Source organism: Oryzias latipes, chromosome 2 (assembly GCF_053564925.1).
Source record: "Oryzias latipes strain Hd-rR chromosome 2, Olatipes_Hd-rR_3.1".
NCBI lineage: Eukaryota > Metazoa > Chordata > Actinopteri > Beloniformes > Adrianichthyidae > Oryzias > Oryzias latipes.
Window position 1 is genome coordinate 19,857,243 of NC_136238.1, and position 17,491 is coordinate 19,874,733.

At 40.8% G+C, this 17,491-nt stretch overlaps 2 protein-coding genes across 3 annotated transcripts in view; both read right to left on the minus strand.

The window, feature by feature from the left end:
- Positions 1 to 4,387: 4,387 nt before the first annotated feature.
- LOC101159563 (ribonuclease inhibitor-like) lies at positions 4,388 to 13,949 on the minus strand. Its single transcript, XM_078939285.1, has 9 exons — positions 13,847 to 13,949; positions 13,683 to 13,773; positions 12,384 to 12,557; positions 11,820 to 11,993; positions 11,471 to 11,644; positions 9,775 to 9,948; positions 8,663 to 8,836; positions 6,492 to 6,665; positions 4,388 to 6,197 (listed from the first exon to the last, which is right to left on the minus strand). Exons 1-9 carry the CDS (start codon positions 13,947 to 13,949, stop codon positions 6,185 to 6,187), a joined length of 1,251 nt encoding a protein of 416 aa, XP_078795411.1. The 3' UTR covers positions 4,388 to 6,184.
- LOC111946442 (NLR family CARD domain-containing protein 3-like) overlaps positions 12,564 to 17,491 on the minus strand; it is a 128,457-nt gene continuing 123,529 nt past the window's right edge. Inside the window, exons 6-10 of one of the 2 annotated variants that reach the window (XR_013654312.1) lie at positions 15,640 to 17,431; positions 15,371 to 15,544; positions 14,603 to 14,769; positions 13,847 to 13,924; positions 12,564 to 13,782 (exon numbers count right to left, since the gene is read on the minus strand). Coding sequence is in view for 1 of the 2 variants with exons in the window: in XM_078943504.1 (XP_078799630.1) it covers positions 14,604 to 14,769; positions 15,371 to 15,544; positions 15,640 to 17,431 (2,132 nt within the window). In the remaining variant the exon portion in view is untranslated. Of the gene's footprint in view, positions 13,925 to 14,602; positions 14,770 to 15,370; positions 15,545 to 15,639; positions 17,432 to 17,491 lie in introns of both variants that reach the window. The other variant, XM_078943504.1, reaches the window with a different exon arrangement.

Genomic DNA, 17,491 nt, shown 5'->3' on the forward strand with positions numbered 1-17,491 from the left:
CTTGTGCTATCCTAGGCACTTTACCATTGGGAGTTGGGTCATCTAGACCCACTAGACAGTGGGCTGAACCTTTTTTCTTCAATGATTTGTGAACCTGTGTCCATGGATTACAGGAAATCTTTCCACCTTTATCCACCTTTGTCATGGTAGGAATAACATGTCAATGTAAGGGTGGGGTCATCTCGACCCCATAGGATAGCACAAGGGTTAAAGTAAATCAGAATTTTTTCCCCCCGATAATCCAGAACAAATTGTCAGTCTGAATACACCAGACCCTGATCCGGGATCAGGAACCGCTCTTGGTTCCAAGTTTGGAGGTGGTCTCAGTTCGTTTCAGATAGTGTTGGATACATTAGGTGAGGAATATGCAGAGAAATATTTTAAATATACATACGTCTGGAGTGGCAGAAAAGTATGTCAGAGTAGTTCAGGACATGTATGTGAGAAGTATGACGGTGGTGAGATGTGCTGTAGGTCAGACAGAGGAGTTCAAGGTGGTGGTGGGACTACACCAAGGATCAGCTTTGAGTCCTTTTTTGTTTGCTATGCTGATGGACAGGCTGACAGACGAGGTAAGACAGGAATCTCCCTGGACAATGATGTTTGCGGATGACATTGTAATTTGCAGTGAGAGTAGAGAGCAGGTGGAGGAACAGCTAGAGAGGTGGAGGTTTGCTCTGGAAAGAAGAGGTATGAAGGTCAGTCGTAGTAAGACAGAATACATGTGTCTGAACGAGAGGGATCAAGGTAGAAGCGTTAGGTTACAGGGGGCTGAGGTGAAGAAGGTGCAGGAGTTTAAGTACTTGGGGTCAACAGTTCAGTGTTATGGGGATTGTGGAAAAGAGGTGAAGAGGCGAGTGCAGGCAGGTTGGAGCGGTTGGAGGAAAGTGTCAGGAGTGTTGTGTGACAGAAGAGTGCCAGCAAGACTCAAAGGAAAGGTGTACAAGACAGTGGTGAGACCAGCTCTGCTCTATGGGTTAGAGACGGTAGCAGTGAGACAGAGACAAGAGGCTGAGATGGAGGTAGCGGAGATGAAGATGTTGAGGTTCTCCTTAGGAGTGACCAGGTTAGACAGGATAAGGAACGAGTACATCAGAGGGACGGCTCACGTTGCCTGTGTTAGCGACAAAGTCAGAGAAGCCAGACTGAGATGGTTTGGACATGTTCAGAGGAGGGATAGTGGATATATTGGTAGAAGGATGTTGGAGATGGAGCTGCCTGGCAGGAGGGCAAGAGGACGGCCAAAGAGGAGATACATGGATGTCTTAACAGAGGACATGAAGTTGGCTAACGTTAGGGTAGAAGATGTTCATGATAGAGTGAGGTGGAAAAGGATGATTCGCTGTGGCGACCCCTGATGGGAAAAGCCGAAAGAGAAAGAAGATTTTACTGTCTGGAGATGTTGTAAAAAGTGTTATTTTCCCCCCAACAATTTGATTTACACTTAAATACTGAAAATTGCAGGACAAACTTTTCTTGATAAATAAATTACTATAAAGCTTTGTTTGTGGTCCAAACCAACAACCAGCAAAATGATACTGTTTTAAAGTTCCACTACCATAAATAGAGGAAAAAGTGTGACCCAAAAAGGTTAGAGTCAAACCACTTTTTTCAACAAGAATACACAATTTTTTCAATAATATATTGTTATGGGATGTTTTACAAGATGAACAGAAGCAAAGGTCTTCATGTGATGAACAAGTGAAACTGATGACATTTTTTTAGAGAAATCCAGCTCTGCTTGCCTGGAAACAGAACTGTCTTTATCCACCTCCCCCATCCATACCCCATCAACACCGTATCACACAGACACAAAAACGTGGATAAAGGTAAAGAGGATTTCATGTAATCCATGGACACTAGTAAGAATCAGAAATCATTGGAAAAAAAGGTTCAGCGCACTGTCTGGTGGGGTCCAGATGACCCAATTCCCAATGTTAAAGCGCCTAGGATAGCACAAGGGTTAACTGGAGTCTGGTCAGCTGATCAGGTGTTCACTTGGAGGCTTGTTACAAATTCATATCAGTCTCTATTTGCATAAAATGACAAAGCTTTACAACATAGTCAAACACTGTGTACTGAATTAGGTTAACATTTGAGATGAAAATTGGGGGGTGGTCTTTTGATTGACAACTCTAATACAGTCTTCATTTGATTTGATTGGTTTATTTTAAGCATTAACTGAAAGACATTACAAGAATTCACACTGATATATTTGACTTAATATCAGAAATAAAGTAATGCATTGATTAAATGAAACAATTTTACACAAATTTAAGAGGATTATGTGATCATTTTTACAGTGAAATTACTCAATCACAAATGGAACTTTTACTGCAATGCATACAATACACACATAGGTCACAAGAGATTTGAGTATTTTAGTTATACTAATTATAAACTAAAATCAAGTTTGGTTATATTGTTTGAAAAGAAGTGGGACGAAGCAAACTTGTGTAATACTTTTGCATTGTTGTCATGATCCGGCTCTTATCAGATCAAGTGCAATTTTTTTAAAACAATAAACAAAATGGAGTTCTTATTGATGATCCTCAGAAAACATTCTTACATAATTTCAATACATTTTATGAATCACATGTCATGTAACACACAGGTCAAACTAATTTAGTATACACTGTTTTCCAGCAACTGACAAACGTATGGCTCCGTCTGTATGAGTCATGTGACCACGGCGTTTGACCGGGTCTATACTATAAACATTATTGTCACATGACCATGTTGGAGTTTCCTGAATAAACTCTGTGTGTTTGTCAATGAGAGTTTCTGGAGAACAGAAATCAAGCCTACTAAAAGATTTCATTGATAATCAGAAGATTGTGAGCCAAAGTTCTGGGTTAAAATATCTTTTCCTGTTATAGAGACGGAAACAGGATCCAACTCCTGATTGTGTTTTTCCCTGACCCACACACACATGTCTAATACAGAAATGTTCTAATCAGTGATTCACTCAGTCGTTGATTGGTCCAATCACAAACTCACATTGATGAATACATTTTAGTTCAAATTAATGGTAAATGGAAACTCCTTTCATAGCAGTTTACCACCTTCTTTGTAGGCCCAAAATGGTCACAATCCCATTCATACTTATGGATACGTCTCTGCTGCCAAACACTGGCAACAACCTATGACCACCTGGAGCAATGTCGGGTTCAGTGTCTTACCAAGAGAAACTTCGACAAATGGGCGGGCAGACAGGGAACCGAATCTGCAATCTTCCTATGGGAGTTTGACCACTATACCTCTGCACGCCGGCCATAACAATAAGAAAGTAACAATCCATAAAAGTAAAGCAAAACAAAGGACATTCCCTCACGATGTGTAAAAGAATATAGTTTTAGAAGATAAACCCTCAACCAGCAGAGAACATTATTTACTACATTTTGTCTGAGTTCCCAATAACATTCTTTTTTAACTATTCTGTATCAGTTTGTCTGCATGGAGGCAGTTTAACTCATGCTGGTTTGCGGTACCTTCCGTCCGTGAAACCAGGGTTCGAATCACAGCTGCTCCCTATTCCCTTCTCTGCTTCTGTGCCAGTCCCAAGCCCAGATAAATTGAGAGGGTTGCGTCAGGAAGGGCATCCGGCGTAAAACATTGCCAAGTTATCTATTCGACTCCTCCTCGAAAGAGAGGTTGTTTCGCCGTGGTGACCCCTGATGGGAAAAGCCGAAAGTGAAAGAAGTATCAGTTTGTCTGCATGTCTTTTCCTTCCAGATTCTGGAGCTACTGAACACTTGAATGCCACTGATGTTCTGGCACAAGCAGCAGAAAAAGTCAATTTCTTCTTTTCGCACAGCTCTTCTACAAACAGCACTGAATCATGGGAGAATTTCAGCAGCAGGAGACTGAAAGGTATTCATCTCCGTTTTCAAAGTGCTGAAAAAACATGTTTAAAAAAAGTTCCATGATACAAAAAGAAATAATCAGTAATATCAGTTCTTCAAAACAAGTTAAACAAAAGAATAAACACATTACAAGACAAAAAGCTTTCCTATGCAACAGAAACAAAATTAAGTTTAGAAATTTTAAATTATGGTTTGCTACCTCAGTCCACTTTGTGAGTAGTTGTGAAAGGTCTGTTGATCAAACATGAAAAAGAAGTATAGCGGCATCAAAAGTAGCTGAGGAAAAAACAGAGGTCATGATATTTGGACCCAAAGCCAATCTTGACTTAGTTCAGCATTACTTGAGACCCACAGTCACCAACCTTGGCGTCATCGTGGACAGTGATTTTAAATGTGATAAACAGATAAATGGCATTTTAAAACTGAGTTTATATCATTTCCGGCTTTTATCTAAAGTTAAACCTTTTTTATATTTTAATATTTTTGAGCAGGTCATGCACGCTTTTATCTCTTCACAACTGAACAACTGCAACACACTTTACACTGGGGTTTCTCATAAGGCACTTTCCCGGTTGCATTTAGTTCAGAACTCCGCTGCAGAACTTTTAACAGGAACCAAAAAATATGAGCACACACCTATTCGTGCGTCCTTGCACTGGCTTTCTGTTAATTTTAGGATTGATTTTAAAAATATATTGTTTGTTTTTAAAGCTCTACATGGACTGGCTCCAAAATACATCTCTGACCTCATTCAGATTTATAAACCAGCTCATGTTCTGAGGTCAGAGGTGCCAGCTCCAGCTTGTGGAGCCCATGACAAGCCTCAAAACTAGGGGAGACAGAGCATTCTCTATTGTCGGCCTTAAGTTGTGGAACGCTCTGCCATCGCATGTCTGAACAGCGCCCTCTGTGGAGGGTTTTAAGTCCGTCTTAAAACACATTTTTATTCTCTAGCTTTTAACACTGCGTGAGTTGTGTGGTCCTCTTTGTTTTTATCTGTGTTTTTTAATATTGTTTTTTTTATTTCATTTTTATTCATTTTACTGGTGTACTTTGTTTTCATTTTGTTTGGTTATCTTTTGTCTGGTTTTTGATCACTATACAGCACTTTGGAAACTGCCTGTTTGAGAAATGTGCTATATAAATGAAGTGGATTGGATTGGTGAAAATTCACCACCTATTTGTTAAGTAGTTGCCGTCTACTCGAAACGTTTCATTTAGTTTCTCACAGCAAAAACTCTTTGTGTGTGTTGTAATGATGAATTTGAGAAATATTCTGCTCCTTTTGCTTTGTTGTATTGTTTTGATGCTCCTCTACTTCTACTTCTGTTAATTCATACCTGTGTAGCATTTGGCTGATGAAGCAGCACTTTCTCTTTTTTTGTTTGTTTTTTTGACGATAAAGCTGCTGGACTTTCAGCAGAAACCAGAAAGTTCAATGAAAGTGTTGATTTGGAGATGGTGGTGTCGTTAGACACTGACTACACTATGATCCTGATAAAATGCCAATGAGTTGGTGACATACAGACCACTTTAATGCTGGACAGTATTTTTACCGACCAGGTTTTAAGTGGCAGATAAATACAACGTAAATACACGATAAATACACATCACAGGGACTACAGGCGATTGACTGAGCCAGTTCTCCTCATGGGGGGCTGCAAGGGACTTTTTTTCAGCACAGTGTTGTCCTGCTTTCTAAAGGAAACAGAAACCACGTGTGATAGAAAATAAAAAACTTCATATTAAAATGCCAAAAGTAGAGAATAGAGTAGATATCAATAAAGGAGTTATGTAGACAAGGTTTCTTTGAATAAAACAGTAAAGTTGACTAATATTTTAGATGTGTTGTGACGTCCTCTCTGTTTGTATTTAACATATTTTGTAAAATAAATAATTTTAGGTTTTAAAATAATGTAATAATTTTGCTGGTAAGTAAAAAAATTACTGTTTGGTGCTTTCTTTTTTCTAGTTATCAGCTGACAGGAAGGATGACATCTGCAACTATGGCAAGAGCATGTGGACAAAGTTAAGAGAAGCTCCTAATTCGATAGAGAGAAGAGAAGCAGAAGTTAGGAAATATAAAATGTTGTTCTCCATCAGTCCACCGGGGGAGCTGCACCACCATAACTTTAGACTTGATGCTGAAAGAGACAGTGGAGCTGATCTCAGATCAGTTCATGCTGCAGCTCTGACACTCATCTCAACTTCCTCTGACTCCTCCATCACTCTGCTCTCCACCTCCCAGTCAGAACATCTCTGTAGACCAGCTGCTGCTCTTCTCTGCTCCACCAGGAGGAACATCAAAAGCATGAACCCTACCCCTCCCACCTGTGAAGAGAGAGCATAGAGATGAAGGACTGTCTCCTGATCCTGGTCTGTGAGTCAGTGATGGAGCACAGCAGCAGAAAGAGCAGCAGGAGCTTCAGTCCTGTTCAGAGCAGCAGCTTCCTGTCATCTTCACCTGTTGGAGCTTCTGCTGCTCTGATTGGCTGACTGTTGTCCTGAAGCCTGTCATCATTGTCCTCAGAGAAGCTTCATATGAAACTCTGCATCTTTGTTCTCAGACTAACTTTAGGACCAAACATTTGGAAGCAGCTGGACTGACTCCAACCCTCTACTGACCTCAGAGTCTGCAGTTTGCAGATTGAACTTTTCACCAGATCCTGGAACTGCTGAACATCTGACTCCTGCAGGTTGTTCATGCCCAGGTCCAGTTCTGTCAGTTTGGACGGGCTGTTCTTCAGCGCTGAGCCCAGAGATTCACAGCTGATCTTTGACAAACTGCACTTTTCCAATCTGAAAGCAGACAGAAAGGTGTGTTCAGGGGCAGTGAGGACTGCTGAAGTTCCAGCCGGTTTGGACTCAGAAGCTTTCAAGAGCAGAATTGAACTGGAACCACCTCCAGGTCCTCAAACTGCTCACTAGTTTGGCTCTGAAAGCACCACTGACTGTAAAGCGGAACGTTACCAAGCTGCTCAAAGTCACAACATGAGAATTTTAAGAACAATTTCTGTAACAATAAAGCTGAATTTGTCCAAAGAATTTCATTTCAAACTGAAGCTGCTCCATGAAATATGACATTATCAGAGCTGCATATGCATTATAAAATGATTCAGTGATTATTAAAGGAACAAAGGAATTCAGGAGCCATTGGAAACTTAAATGTTCTAATCATTTAAATTGATTAGATCAGATATGTGGTTTTCAAAATCATTTAACCAATTACTTAAAATGAATCAGAACATTTGATCAAAATAAAAAACTAAAACATCTAAGGGAAATGTCAGGTGGTTCTACGTTATAATTTCAGGATTTATTTGCAGATATAACAACAGTTTGTATCACAACAGTAGTGCTAGATAAGTGTGAGAATATTAGGTATTAAAAAGTGTACAGCGGCTTTTTAACTACAAAAATATAACATAAAATTTGTATCATTTGTCAAAGTAGTGAAGCCCATTGGGACAAATGTGTTGTAATGTTGGGATATCTGAGGACTGTATCAATAAAATCGAATTGATTAATTGGATTGAATTGGTGGTTGTAGTGTAATAGTATGGGGTAGGCCTACACAATCAAGCTGTGCATTATGCATATTGCAAAAGAGGGTGAACATTGTAATAAATGGTTACCTTAAATGTGCTAAAACAATCTTGTGGCAGCTTGAATTATTTAACAGATGAAATAAATCCATTTTTATGCATTTGACCAATCGGTTGCACCCCTTCACGTTGTTGACCAATCGGATGAAGGCCTTTTGTGTTAGATGCTCACGTCCTCCAGTATGTCGATGAGGGTCATTTGGAGAATAATTTTTAAACTGTTTCAGTGAAATTGAAATTATGTTTTTGGTTGTTTTGCTATTTTTTTCATATACTGCAAGTTATATCGTTGATCGCTACTATCGCATATCAGAAGTTTTCCTCATATCGTGCAGCCCTAGTATAGGGTATATTATTTGGCACGCTTTGGGCCCCTTAGTCCCAAATGAGCAACGTTATGCCACCAGAGCCTACCTGAATATTGTTGCTGACCATGTCTATCCCTTTTTGACAACAGTGTAGCTATCTTCTGATGGCTACTTCCAGCAATATGACGCGCCATGTCATAAAGCTGGAATCATCAGAACAATGAGTGCACTGGACTCAAATGGCCCCCACAGTCACCAGATCTCAACCCAATAGAGCACCTTTAGGATGTGGTGGAATGCCTGATTTGCTTCACGGATGTGCAGCTGACAAATCAGCAGATTTCTTAAAAACAAAGTGAACATTTTGAAATAAAAAATTGCTGCACTTGTTAAAACTGTAAAACAGATTATAAAATGTACAGAAAGTGGAGAGAGAATCTTAGTTGTGCAAAATGCTTTGATGGATTTACACAGAGCTTTACAAGATTATTATTTAAACATATCAGTTTGATATCAGTTGTCATCACATAATCAATTCAGTTGATGAAGAAAATGTGAAACAATGTGGTTTTTTTCTTCTTCAAACACAGCTGTAGAGAGAAAATCTTCCACTGAAACATCAGAAAATGTTTCCTCTGTAACCCTTGTGCTATCTTGTGGGTTCAAAATGACCCCACCCTTACACTGACGTGTTCTCCGTACCATGACAAATGTGGATTAAGGTAAAGAGGATTTCATGTAATCAATGGACACCAGTGAAGATCACAAATCATTGAAGAAAAAAAGGTTCAGCGCACTGTCTAGTGGGTCTAGATGACCCCACTCCCAATGTTAAAGTGCCTTGGATAGAACAAGGGTTAGGGAGTTCAGCTTATCTACTGACCTCAGAGTCTGAAGTCTGCAGTCTGGACTTTCCAGAAAACCACACAGATAAAGAGCTCCTGAATCCTGGAGGGTGTTCCTGCTCAGGTCCAGTTTTGTCAGTTTAGACAGGCTGGACTCCAGAGCTGAGCCCAGAACTTTACAGCTGATCTCTGACAATCTGCAGTCTTCTAACCTGAAAGAAGAAAGAATAGTGTGTTCAGAAGCAGTGCTGGATTTCCAGCCCGGTTTAAAACCCAAAGAAGCTTTCAGCGGGAGGAATGAACTGGAAAACACAAAACCGATCAGACAGCGGACGATAAGGGAGGCTGCTGCATCCAAATCTATTTCAGCTACTATGTCAAAGTGAGCCAAATAGAATTTTTTGTTGTACATATGTATGTTTTTTTTACATTTACTCTAATCTTCTTGTTTTTTAATCAAAGCCTGCAAGCACGTGTGTGAATTCAGCATATGTGTGAATTTATCATGTGTGGGTAAATCATGGTGGTGCACAGCAGCCTGGTGCTTGAGTGGTCGGTACTATATTTTAATGTTTTTTTGTAGATTCTGTATACAATATCCACAAGATTCCAGTGGAGGTAAGCCCTGGCATTTCTGGGATTCTTCTCCCAGGAAGGGGGAGGCTCAGGCTCAGAGCTAACCACTGCCACACTAACCAGGCAGCCACTTAAACCACCACTCCCCAGCTTATTCCAGTCACCAGATCCCTCACAAACCAGATGGATGAACTGAGACTGCCAAGCACGACAAACAACTGCAGTGAGGATGATTGCGTTCTGCTTTTCACCAAGACCTGGCAGCATCACTCCATCCGAGATTCTGCTATCAAGTTAGCAGGCTATATGTGCGGTATGAACAGCAGCTTCACTACTGCAGGGAAAACTAGCAAACACAGTTTGAATAACAATCTTGTAAATCTTGTCACAAAGGTCAGTTTCAAATCAATCATCATGACACAGCCATTGCAATAGATGGAAAAAAAAGAAACATTAATCTGTTTATTTTTCCCCCACACTGCTGTTGAATGAAAATCTTCTAGTGAAGCATTAAAAATGTTCTTTACCTGACACATTTTTTTCATCCTTTAAAGGGTTCATCTTATTTACTGACCTTAACGTTTGCAGTCTGCAGTCTGGACTCTCCAGAAAACCATGCAGATGAACAAATCCTAAATGTTTCAGTTTGTTCAAGCTGAGGTCCAGTTCTGTCAGATTGGACGGGTTGGACTTCAGAGCTGAGCCCAGAGCTTTACACCTGATCTTTGACAAACTGCAGCTCTCCAACCTGAACCAAAAGAAAAGGTTGCTCACGAGCAGCGGTGCCATTTGGACTTCCAGCCTGGTTAGACTCAGAGAGGTTTTCAGTACCAGTTCAGAATCAGTAAAAACAAGAACACAAGCAGATCAAACAGCAGACAATGAGGGAGGGTGGTGCATTCAAATGCATTTCAGCTACAGAGTCAAACTAAATCAAACAGTTTCTTTTGCACATAAAAATTTGTGTGTGTGTTAATTTAATCCAACTTTTATGGTTTTCAGGTAAATCTCCATACATGTGTAAATTTACCATGTATGCAAAGTTTACTCTGATTGGGTTTAAACAAATCTAGTATTCAGTTTCTTTAGGTGAAATATAAGGTCATTGATAGAAGACCTCATATAATAATTCACTTTGTTTCAGACTCGGATGTGGCCAATAGAAGACAGATCCAACATACATAATAAAAATAAAAATACTACAGTTTACAATCATTTAAAGAGAGTATAATCCCTGTGCCCAGTGTTTCCTTAAAGTGGAATTGTACTGGCATGAGATTTTTTTTGGGATCAGACATGATGATTGTCCAGGCGTTCCATGAGGCTGTATGTAAGCTTACGTTGTAGTGCTTCACAGGTGGGGATGTGAGCATCCACAAACAGCTGACTGGTTCTGTACCACCTGCAGCAGAAGCCTAAAGGCATCGTCATAGGCCACTATGAATTTACGGAATTTCCCACATCCATAATTCTACCACAGAGGAGCCGTATACAGGGGAGTGCAGTAAGCTCTGAACAACGGACACTTCACTTGAAGAGAACACGTACTGAATTTTCTCATCAGCATGTTTGCCTGAGGATAGAGTGATATATATCTCCTCTTTGGCCGACCTCTTGCCCTCCTGCCAGGCAGCTCCATCTCCAACATCCTTCTACCAATATATCCAATATCCCTCCTCTGAACATGTCCAAACCAAATTACATGTCATCCCACCAATGTCGATGTCTCTGTCATCCCACCAATCATCAGTAATGAAGTGTCAATTTGTCGATAGGACCTTTTGAATATTAGCACAAGAAAAAAAAATCATCATTAGTGTTCCAATTGCTTTCGCTGGCTAACCTTAAACTTTTAGTTTAATGATGTTGATCATTGTTGTGAAAAATGTAGTAGTGATAGAGTTGCAGGGATTACCCGGCCTTCACCCAACAGAAGCTGGGGTGAGCTCCAGCAACCCTGTTGCTCCAAATGGGATAAAGCGGGTTAAGAACATGGATGAAAGTTCAGAATGAGAACTGTGGGATCGATCAACCATGTTGGATGTGTATTGAAACAGCTAATTGAGTCACATGCACTAAGTTGAGTCCTTGATTGGGTTTTGTGACTTAGCGACCTCACCAAATTTCAAATATTTAAATTCTGGCCGCATCCCAACACTCAAATAGCGCCGCAGGTCCTCAGATCGCGTCTGTACTATTGACTTAAAATTGAGATTGGCAGCCTCTGGCTGTGTGAAAGAAGAATTAGGAAGTTCAGCTTATTTACTGACCTCAGAGTCTGAAGTCTGCAGTCTGAACTCTCCAAAAAACGGCGCAAATGGAGAACTCCTGAATCCTTTATTGTGTTCCAGCTCAGGTCCAGTTCTGTCAGATTGGAAGGGTCGGATTTCAGAGCTGAGACCAAAGCTTTACAGCTGATCTCTGACAAACTGCAGTTCTTCAACCTAAAAGAATACCGGAAAAAAAGTGTTATTGGGTTCAGTGATGGTGTTTGATGTTCCCGCTCCATTTGGACTCAGAGACATGGCTGTAGACGGAAAGCCTTTCAGTGAAACATCAGAAATTTTTTTATCTGATATGTTCTTCTCATCCTTCAGAGAGTCCAGCTTCTTTACTGACCTCAGAGTCTCCAGTCTGCAGTCTGGACTCTCCAGAAAACCACGCAGATGTAGAAATCCTGAATCTTGGAGGATGTTCCTGCTCAGGTCCAATTCTCTCAGATAAGACGGGTTGGACTTCAGAGCTGAGCCCAAAAACTCACAGCTGGTCTTGGAAAATTTGCAACTCTCCAACCTGAAGGCAGACAGAATAGTGTGTTCAGGAGCAGTGATGACAGTCTGAGTTCAAGTTTTGTTTGGACGCAGAGAAGCGTTCAGCGGCAGGACAGAGCCAAAAAAGACAAAAGACAGATCAGACAGCAGACAATATCCGTTTCAGCTACACTGTCAAACAGTCAAAAGGTTAAGTTTCTGTTATGTGCTTGAATAATGGAAAAAACCTAGTTTGAGCAGAATGCAGGAGGGAATCAAAAAAAAAGAAAGAAATCAGTTCAATATCTCTTAGTCACTAATCTATAAAGGAATAGCATGAATTTTTAATCCAGACTGAAAATCTTCCAGTGAAAGTTCAGAAAGTTCTGATATATTCATCTCATGCCTCAGGGACTTAATCTAATTTACTGACCTCAACATTTGCAGTCTGCAGTCTGGACTCTCCAGAAAACCACGCAGATGTAGAAATCCTGAATCCTGGAGGATGTTCCTGCTCAGGTCCAGTTCTTTCAGATTGGATGGATTGGACTTCAGAACTGAGCCCAGAGGTTCACAACTGATCTCTGACAAACTGCAGCTCTTCAATCTGAAAGCAGACAGATTAGTGTGTTCAGAAGAAGTGATGGCAGCTGGAGGTCCCCCTCCGTTCGAACCTAGAGAAGCTTTCAGTGGCAGGACTGAACCGCAAAACACAAAACAGATATGACAACAGACAAAAGGGGAGGCTGTTGCATTCAAATTCAACAGCTACAAAGTCAAACTGAATCAAATAGAATTTCTTGTTACACATAAATGTTTGTATTTTATACATTTAAACTACATTCCATGTTTTTTTTAAACACGTCTGAAGGTGTAGGTGTAGATGAGAATTTACCAGCATGAGAACAAGCTGACTGCTAACAAAATAGTAACCACAAAAGGTATCAAAATATATTTAAAAAAAAAAAGATTGGCCATCAAAAATAAACAGCCCAAGCTCTCCTCTTCTCCTCAATGGCGAATGCAGGTGCTTATCAAACCTTTCACCCTGGCGTTGCTAATTAGCAAATTAAAAAGGATGAAAGATGTGAAACTAAAAAGTTAATAAGAAATGTCAGAAGAAAACAAAATGTTTACTCTTACAGCTACTGTAGCTACTTTGCATCAAATGTGAGTTTCTTTAATGTTATCAGTTAGTTTTTTTTTATGTCACACTAAGTTTACTTGATGGAAAACCAAATAATCTGTTGATAAAGAAATGTAAACAGAAGCACAAAATGGACAATTTATATAGTTTTATCGTATTTAAATAACACAAGTGTTTAGTCTAAGTTGATCTTTCTTAATTAAACAGTGGTTGTCTGATAAAGTCTTTGTTAACATGGCTATTTAAATTGGAATAGAAGTCAAGATTAAATATTAGATATTACAAAACAAAAGAAACAGGAATTGTCACGGTGCCTGTCAGTTCAACTCCCCCCCCTCCTACAGCTCTCACCACCTTGCTGATTGGAACCAGCTGATCCTCATCTTCTCATCATCCTGCCGGTCTTCATAAGGGAGCTCTCACCAGAATTCTACGCCAGTTTGTTATACTCACTCCGGTGCTTATGCCTGGCCTCTTAGGCTCAGCTAAGTTTATCTTGTCTCCATACTTACCACGTCTTGTGCTCACCTTCAGGTTCCTACCTTGGTCACGCTGGTCCTGCCGTCCTCGGCGTCCACGCCTTACCTCAAGCCGGTCCCTCTGTCCTCAGCGCCCAAGCCTCGCTCCCTCTGGATCCACAGTTCGATGCGTCCTCGTGTCGCCCCCTCCCCTTCATCTGCATCAGCTCAAAGGAAACACCAAGTTCAATCCACGGAGGAAATACGTCACATCTCCTAAAACTTATTTACCTCTGGTAAAATAAATCCATTTAAAGTCATCCTTGCTGTGAGTTTTCTTCCGGGTTTCAGCATCTGGGTCTGCTACGTCTACGACGCCATGACAAGGAATCATGTTAACTGGCCAATAGCAACATTTAGCTAACAATTAAACTGAAAAGTTTTCGTTTCTGGAAAATAATTCAAAGGTATTTTTAAGAGGATTTTCCTTTAATTGAAACATTAAAAAAAATTATGAAACCCAAAACGTTCTAACTTTTAATTTTAACTTTTCAGAATCAGAAAGCCTTTATCATTGTTACACAAGAAACTTGTGACAACGAAATTTTCGGTTTTCAAGATGTTGAATGTAAATGCAGTAAAGTTCTTGCTATGATTTGTGCAAGTGTCATAGTTGCTCTCAGACAAAGGTGAGACAGTTTACACTTCATTTGGCAATAAATCACTATTCAAGAATTAAATCAAAGCTGTGATTTTTTTTTTTTTTTTTTTTGGTGGGTTACATAAACACTTCAACAAACTGGGGGAAAAATTTAAACACATCCCAAAGCTTAAGGTTAAGGATGATTATTGATTAAAAAACATTTTTTATGGCAACTTTTTAGAAGAATTGTAAAATCTGAAAGGTTTTTCGGTTGCAACGATGATAATAATTGAAACAATCTGTGTTCCTGGAGAGAAAAACATTGGGATGTATTAAAAGTAGCTTCACAAATGCAGACAAAAAAAGCAAAAAGTCCAGCTTTATAAGATCTATTAGTTACTGACCTCAGAGTCTGCAGTCAGGACTCTCCAGGAAACCACACAGATGAAGAAATCCTGAATCCTGCAGGCTGTTCCAGCTCAAGTCCAGTTCTGTCAGATTGGACGGGTTGGACTTTAGAGCTGAGCCCAGATCTTTACTGCTGGTCTCTGACAAACTGCAGTTTTTCAACCTGAAAACCGAAAGAAAAGTGTGTTAAGGAGCAGTGATGGCAGCTCGAGGTCCAGAACCATTGATCAACTAGTAAAAGCAAAAAACAACAAAAGCAGTAAGTGTACAATTTATCCAGTTATATTGTATTTTAATAATTTTATTAAGAGGGACAGACCCAAGTGTTCATTTTAACATAACCAGCTGTTTTCTAATACCGGGAATGTCTTTGGTAAAATGACAGATTCAATTTCCGACTTTTACCATGTTAGAGAAAAATGGAAGTTAAAACTAATACTTACTATAAACAAAAAACAGAAACAGAATCAAGGCAAAGTGACCTACAACAACATTTAGCTCAACTAATCAAACTAAACTGAACTGAAACAAAATTTTAGTCCTCATTGCTTCCTCTTTACTGACGTAAATGTCTGCGACAGACTGGCGACCTGTCCAGGATGTCCCCCTGCCCTCACCCACGAGTGGCCGGGATAGGCTCCAGCAGCCCCGTGACCCCGAAAGGGACAAAATGGATTTAGAAGATGGATGAATGAATGAATGATGACGTCTATGTGACACTTTCTCCAAACAGAGCCTAGAAAAATAGTTGAATGAAAGCTGACCTGAGAGTCTCTACTTTACAGTGTGGACTCTTTAGTCCAACGGATAGCAGCTCCACTCCTGAATCCTGCAGGTTGTTGTTACTCAGGTCCAGATCTCTGAGTCTGGAGGACTGAGAGCTGAGAACTGATGACAGAGCTGCACCACTTTTCTCTGACAGCTTACAGTCACTCAGTCTGAAGAAAACAAAGACAGACAACAGTTATTGAAAATGTAGTTTTCCACTCAAATATATTTCTTCACTGAAGATGATTTTCCTGAGAGTTCTTACAGAGCTTTGTTGGAGGCTTTGATCACTGGCAGCAGCCTCAGAAGAGCCTCCTCTGAAGCAGAGTATTTCTGCAGGTCAAACTCTTCCAGATCTTCTTCTGATGACAGTAAGATGAAGACCAGAGCAGACCACTGAGCAGGAGACAGTTTCTCTGTGGAGAGACGTCCTGACCTCAGGGACTGTTGGATCTCCTCCACTAGAGAACCATCATTCAGTTCATTCAGACAGTGGAACAGGTTGATGCTTTTCTCTGCAGACAGATTCTCACTGATCTTCTCCTTGATGTACAGGACTGTTTCCTTATTGGTTTGTGGACTACTTCCTGTCTGAGTCTGTAGACCTCGTAGGAGACTCTGATTGGTCGGCAGTGAAAGACCCAGGAGGAAGCGAAGGAACAAGTCCATGTCTCCGCTTTGACACTCCAAAGCCATGTTCACAGCACTTTGATAGAACTGGACTGAAATATTTTGTTTCTCATTAACTATCTTGGATTCTCTTTCTCCTTCCATCAGGTTGAGTCCAGGGTTGATAAAGGTCAGGTGGACATGAAGAGCAGCCAGGAACTCCTGAACACTCAGATGGATGAAGCAGAAGACCTTGTCCTGGTACAGGCCTCTCTCCTCTCTAAAGATCTGTGTGAACACTCCTGAGTACACTGAGGCTGCTCTGATATCGATGCCACACTCTGTCAGGTCAGATTCATAGAAGATCAGGTTTCCTTTCTGCAGCTGCTCAAAAGCCAGTTCTCCCAGAGACTCCATCATCTTCCTGCTCTCTGGACTCCAGTGAGGATCTGTCTCAGCTCCTCCATCATACTTGACCTTCTTGACTTTGGCCTGAACCACCACAAAGTGAATGTACATCTCAGTCAAGCTCTTGGGCAGCTTTTCTCCCTCCTTGGTCCTCAGCAGATCCTCCAGAACTGTAGCAGTGATCCAGCAGAAGACTGGGATGTGGCACATGATGTGGAGGCTTCTAGATCTTTTGATGTGAGAGACAATCATGCTGGCCTGCTCTTCATCTCTGAATCTCTTCCTGAAGTACTCCTCCTTCTGTGGATCATTGAACCCTCTGACCTCTGTCACCATATCAACACACTCAGCAGGGATCAAATTGGCTGCTGCAGGTCGTGTGGTTATCCAGAGGCGAGCAGAGGGAAGCAGGTTCCCCCTGATGAGGTTTGTCAGCAGATCACCAATTGAGGTAGGCTTTCTAGGGTCATTTAGGATCTGTGTCTGGAAGTCCAGAGGAAGTCGACACTCATCCAGACCATCAAAGATGAAGATGACCTGGAAATGTTCAAAGCTGCAGATTCCTGCTTCTTTGGTTTCAGGGAAGAAGTGATGAACAAGTTCCACCAAGCTGAACTTCTCTTCTTTCAGCACATTCAGCTCTCTGAAAGTGAATGGAAATATGAAGTGGAGGTTCTGGTGGGCTTTGCCTTCAGCCCAGTCCAGAGTGAACTTCTGTGTTAAGACTGTTTTCCCAATGCCAGCCACTCCCTTAGTCATCACGGTTCTGATTGGTTCTTGTCTTCCAGCTGGGAGTTGGAAGAGCTTTTCTTGTCTAATGGTTTTTTCTGCTCTGTCTGCTTTCCTGGATGCTGCTTCAATCTGTCTGACCTCATGTTCTTCATTCAGCTCTTCAGTTCCTTGCTCTGAGATGAAGAGCTCTGTGTAGATTTCCTTCAGAAGGGTTGGGTTTCCTGCTTTAGCGATCCCCTCAAACACACACTGGAACTTCTTCTTCAGACCAGATTGGACTTTTTGTCGACAAACTGCAGTAGTGAAACCTGTTTGAAGACAACAAACAGAGTTAATCAACTCTCTGCAGCCCTGAATGATGATGATTT

What these genes read in the sequence shown, in the direction of transcription:
- LOC101159563 (XM_078939285.1), bottom strand. Translation starts at nt 13,949, where the DNA reads ATGATTCCTTGTCATGGCGTCGTAGACGTAGCAGACCCAGATGCTGAA. An exon ending in TGCAGACTGCAAATGTTGAG is followed by an intron (nt 11,994 to 12,383) that starts GTCAGTAAATTA and finishes GTCTGCCTTCAG; the next exon opens with GTTGGAGAGTTGCAAATTTT. An exon ending in TGCAGACTTCAGACTCTGAG is followed by an intron (nt 9,949 to 11,470) that starts GTCAGTAAATAA and finishes CTTTTGGTTCAG; the next exon opens with GTTGGAGAGCTGCAGTTTGT.